Below are 5,096 nucleotides of genomic sequence, written 5' to 3'. Positions count from 1 at the left end.
GCTGTAGCCCGTCTCATTCAAGGTTTAATATGTTGTGCTTTCAGAGAAACTCTTCTGCATACCTTGGTTGTAACAAATGGCTTTATCAGTTCAAAGTAGTCTGACCATTCTCATGTGGCATCTGACATCAACAAGGCAATTTCACCCAGAGAGCTGCCACTCACTAGATATTTTCTTTTGATTCGGAGCATCCTAAACCCTAGAGATGATTGTGTAGTAAAATCCCAGTAGATCAGTACTTTCTGAAATACTCAAACCAGCCTGATGTCACTATTACAACCCAGCTCAAAAGCCACAACATAAGGTGGAGACTGACACCAGAGTTTTGAGGGGATAAAAAGGGTTTTATTTTAAAGTCCTTGATAAGCACTGCTAAAAAAAAAGAGCAAAAAAAAAAAAAAATTAGAGGCCCTGCAAAGCTGACCTCATACACGCCTTTATCCACACCTCATCAGGTGTAGTCAATCAGCAATCAAGCAAGGCAGCACCTGAAACTCTCACTGCCACTACAAAGAGCAGGGGTTGCAGAGGGGCGTAACAGGCACCAACAACCAAGCCATGTTCAAAGTCACTTAAATCACTTTTCTTCCCCGTACTGATGCTCAGACTGAACTTCAAAAGGCCATCTTGACCATGTCTACAGAACTGTGTAAAAGTATTTTGCCACCTGTTATGTCTGTATTTTGCTTGGAGAGTCAATAATAGGTTTAGTGATTTATTGAAATGTGTAAACACAAATGGAAATCTATGTTTGCACATTTGAATATAATGTAATACAATTCAAATGAGTTTGAAAGTCAATGCATGGTATGACCACCTTTATTCTTCCATACAGTTTGAACTTCTTAGGTAAGCTTTCTTGCTTTTCTTTTAGTATCAGAAATAATTCTCCAGGCTGCTTGAAGGACATTAAAAGCTACTTTATGAATTTTGGTTATCTTTTGTTTTGTTCTCTGTCAAGATGGTTCCACTCTGCTGCAGTAATGTAGAGGTCTGGGCTCTGGGGAGACCAATCCATGACTGATAGTGTTCCACTGTGTGTTTTTCTATCCACATATATATTTCCTGCAATGGCAGTGTTTGGGAGCATTATCATTGCTGAAAAATAAAGAGGACAACCTGAACCAAAAATTCCAAAATTTGGATTAATCACTCCGTAAGACCTTTTGCCACAGATTTATTTTCAGTCGAGTTCTTGTGTAATTTGACATACCACAGCCTTTTCTCCCTGATCCCCTTCCACTGAGACCATTTCTGATAAGGTTTCAGCAAACAGTGAACGGATTAACTCAATGGCCAGATGTATCTCTCAGGTCCTATGTTAGGTTTTTGCTGGATTTTTTCCTATTTCTTAAGGACACGACTTTCAGATACAGTTCATCTGCAGCAGATATTTTTAGGTCTGCCACTTCTTCTTTTGGCCTTCACTTGTGCAGTTTTGTCAATTTTTTTTAAGGACAACATTGGTTCATCCCTTGAGTTAGGTGCCTTTTCTCTGCTTGAGACCTAGGTCAGTATTAAGTGGCTTAACACATAAACAAACAAACAAAAATATTTTTCTGAAAATGGTCAGGACTGAAAAATTATTTGCTTGAGACCACTTTGAAAATTAGAAGACAATCTGTCTCCTTGGAACCTAAATATAAAGAAATGAGAGGAGGTTCAAGACTTTCGCACAGTACTGTACATGCCTAAACGCATTAAGTTGCTACCATGTAAACCGGCTGATTAATATTTCTTAGCTGATTGCATTATTATTATTATTATTGCTGTTGTTGATGTTGTTGTTGTTGTTAATACCTATTAATGGTAGTTGCAAAAGATTATATGCTATAACCGTACGTACAGCTTTGCCCTCTTGAAATTTAGGCTGTATCAGAAAATAAAAAATAATAATGATAATGGAGGGTTATGTTGTGTCCTTGTTCCTTGTCCTTCAGCTCCTCAACAAATGTCCCGAATGATAATGTCAAACACAGCACCGTGTACAGTCGGAAGTCAGTCCGCTCCGCACCTGTGCATATTTTATGTGTACCACTGTCGTCACGTCTTCAAAAGCTCCTTTTTAACACTGACGCTGTACAAACATGATTAGGGATGTGCCACTGTGTGTGTCAAAATACATTAAGATTCACCGCTGATGGACATTCTGGGGGACTTTGATGTGGCTTCGGCTGTAAGAGTGCGGATTCGCTCTGGTCCTATCATCCTCTTGGTAAGGTGAAGAGCGTCGACAGCGGGGCAGAGCTTTGCGCGTTCACGCGAAGCCTATAAACGGACGTGGCGCGCACAGAGCTGAGTAGTGAGTGGAGAAATGAGGAGAGAATAACAGCGGCAGAGGATGACATCTATAGCGACATGGGAGATCATCTGATCACAGATACAACAGGAATGCTGAAAATGCCATCAACAGAAACTTTTTTCTCTATGTTTTGAAAATATAGCAGCTGCTCAACTTTCCCCTACAAGGTGATATGTGAGAAAAGAGAGGCCAACCATGCAGCTGAATGAGTCTGGAGTTCAAACAGTGGCACCTGAGCCATGTCAACAGCAAATACTACAGGATGACTACAACGGAAACTGCAGCGAAGGTTCCACCACCAACCTGTCACTGTACTGCTGGCTGCAGCTCCTTACCAAGGAATCTATCATGGAATTTCAAGGAGATGGATCCAGTGTAGTGGTACGTGTGATGATAGCATGTGTCTACTCTATCGTCTGTGCACTGGGGCTGGTGGGGAATTCACTGGCTCTGTATCTGCTGCACTCCCGTTACAGGCAGAAGCAGTCATCTATCAACTGCTTTGTGATGGGGCTGGCTATCACAGATTTACAGTTTGTTTTGACATTACCTTTCTGGGCAGTGGACACAGCCCTGGACTTCCGCTGGCCATTTGGCCGTGTGATGTGCAAGCTCATTAGCTCTGTCACTACCATGAACATGTATGCTAGTGTATTCTTTCTCACAGCCATGAGTGTGGCACGTTATTACTCTATCTCTTCTGCACTGAAGATACACAGCCGACGGACAGCAGCTGCCAGAGCCAAGTGGACAAGCCTGTGCATCTGGGGTGTTTCTTTGCTGGCCACTTTGCCTCATGCCATCTATTCCACCAGCGCCCAGGTGTCTGATGAGGAGCTTTGCCTGGTACGCTTCCCAGACTCAGGCAGTTGGGATCCACAGCTCCTTTTGGGTCTGTACCAGCTTCAAAAAGTCCTAGTGGGTTTCCTTATTCCTCTAGTTATAATAACTGTCTGCTATCTGCTGCTGCTCCGCTTCATCCTAACCCGGCGCATTGCAGGTGCAGCGAGCCCAGAAGCAAACCAAAGCCGGCAAAATCGTCATTCCAAAGTGACTAAATCCATTCTCATCATAGTTCTCTCCTTCTTTCTCTGCTGGCTTCCCAATCAGGCACTGACACTGTGGGGCGTGCTCATAAAGTTTGACCTTGTACCCTTCAGCAAAGCTTTCTACAATGCACAGGCCTACGCCTTCCCTCTGACTGTTTGCTTGGCACACACCAACAGCTGCCTCAACCCTGTACTCTACTGCCTGATCCGTCGGGAGTTTCGGGCAGGTCTCAAGGAACTTCTCCTGCACGCCACACCGTCTTTCAGGAGCTTAACTCATCTGCTGCGTCGCAAGGCCAAAGTGGCTGAGGCACCACCTGTTCTAGTACTGGTCCAAATGGATGTCTGATGAGGACGACTGGGGAAGCCAAAACATTCTGAAATCACATTTCTTTAAAAAAAAAAAAAAAAAACTGAATTATGATGGACTGTACAGTAGGATTTGCCCCAATTTTACTGTGTTTCTCAAGATTTCCTCTGCCGCAAATCTTTATATGGTCACATTTGTTCACTGTTTCAGTCTCCCTGCCTCTGCTGAGCAGTACTGCTCTCATGTCATGGACATGTATAGCTGTTAATCCAAAGTGAGAGTCAAGTAGTTGCAGCACTCAGGCACAGTACCTATAATGATGAGGTTTTTCAGTATACTGGTCAATTACTGTGTTTGTGTTTGTTCACTGGTGCAAGTGTATAATTCCTTTATCAGTATAATCAATAGAAAAAATGAAATTGAAATTATTTATTTATTTATTCATTCATTTATTTATTTTTAAAAGGGCAATGTTGTCTAGAAGTCTTTATTTTATTTAAAAAACCATAAAAGAGCAGAGCAATTAAAACACCTGTTATTGTATTTGTGGGAAAAACTAGAGAAATGTTTAAAAAAAAAAAAAAGAATCTGTGCAATCTATTTTTGTAGGTGTACGGAGTAGAATAGTAGTGTTTGGTGCATTGTCCTGGAGAACTGACTCATGCCATCTCGTGTGAAAAAATAAAAGGCAAATAAAATGTGCAAGAGCTAAAATCAATTTCCTGTGCTTTTCGAGGCAAGTCAGTATGGCATCAAAGACTTCAGTGTAATGAGTGTATAGCTGGTGAGGTAAATGTCTCCCTTGTGGAAAGCTTTGGGGATTAGGTCTTGAGGTGATCCATTCAAGATTTTATAGTCATGTGCAACAAATAGTGCATCACTCATATTTAAATTGAGCACATGTGCTGCGTTGTACGCACACCAGCTGAAAAATGTAAGCTCATTATTTCTCTCTTTCTTGCCCTTACATAGCCATGCAAATATACTCAGATGTGGTTTACTTACTTTATATATGTCAGAAAGGACATTATAATGAATTATGTGAAATTTCTATTAAAAAAAATTTGCAGCATACTTTAAACCAGACCATTTATTCATAAAAATTAGACATTTCTCAGTGGACAGCCCACCAATGCCACAAACAGCCTTTCATTCTCTGGTAAATCAGACAGTTACTCATGTTAACTAGTGCACATTAACTAACATTGATACTATTAATGTGAGCTTCTGTGAAAACTGTATTTTGTCATTCTGTGTCCATGACTGTGGTCATAACAGGATCTTCCATATAAGACAGTTGCTAATTTGATGTTTTTGCTTTTAACTCATATTGACTGATAACTCTGTACATGAAATAAAGATGAAATAAAAAGCTCTCAACTTGCACTATTTGGAATAATTGGGCCAGGCCACATTAGAATTCAGAGCCCATACA

The 5,096-nt window shown here is 41.0% G+C and overlaps 1 protein-coding gene across 1 annotated transcript; it reads left to right on the top strand.

The window, feature by feature from the left end:
* Positions 1-2,497: 2,497 nt before the first annotated feature.
* On the top strand, positions 2,498-3,700 carry rxfp3.2b (relaxin family peptide receptor 3.2b). The gene has a single exon (XM_030728102.1). It carries the CDS (start codon positions 2,498-2,500, stop codon positions 3,698-3,700), a length of 1,203 nt encoding a protein of 400 aa, XP_030583962.1.
* The last annotated feature ends 1,396 nt before the right edge of the window (positions 3,701-5,096 follow it).

The sequence above is a fragment of the Archocentrus centrarchus genome, chromosome 4, assembly GCF_007364275.1.
Source record: "Archocentrus centrarchus isolate MPI-CPG fArcCen1 chromosome 4, fArcCen1, whole genome shotgun sequence".
NCBI lineage: Eukaryota > Metazoa > Chordata > Actinopteri > Cichliformes > Cichlidae > Archocentrus > Archocentrus centrarchus.
The sequence above is the reverse complement of the archived record's forward strand: the minus strand, read 5'-3'. Positions and strand labels throughout refer to the sequence as shown.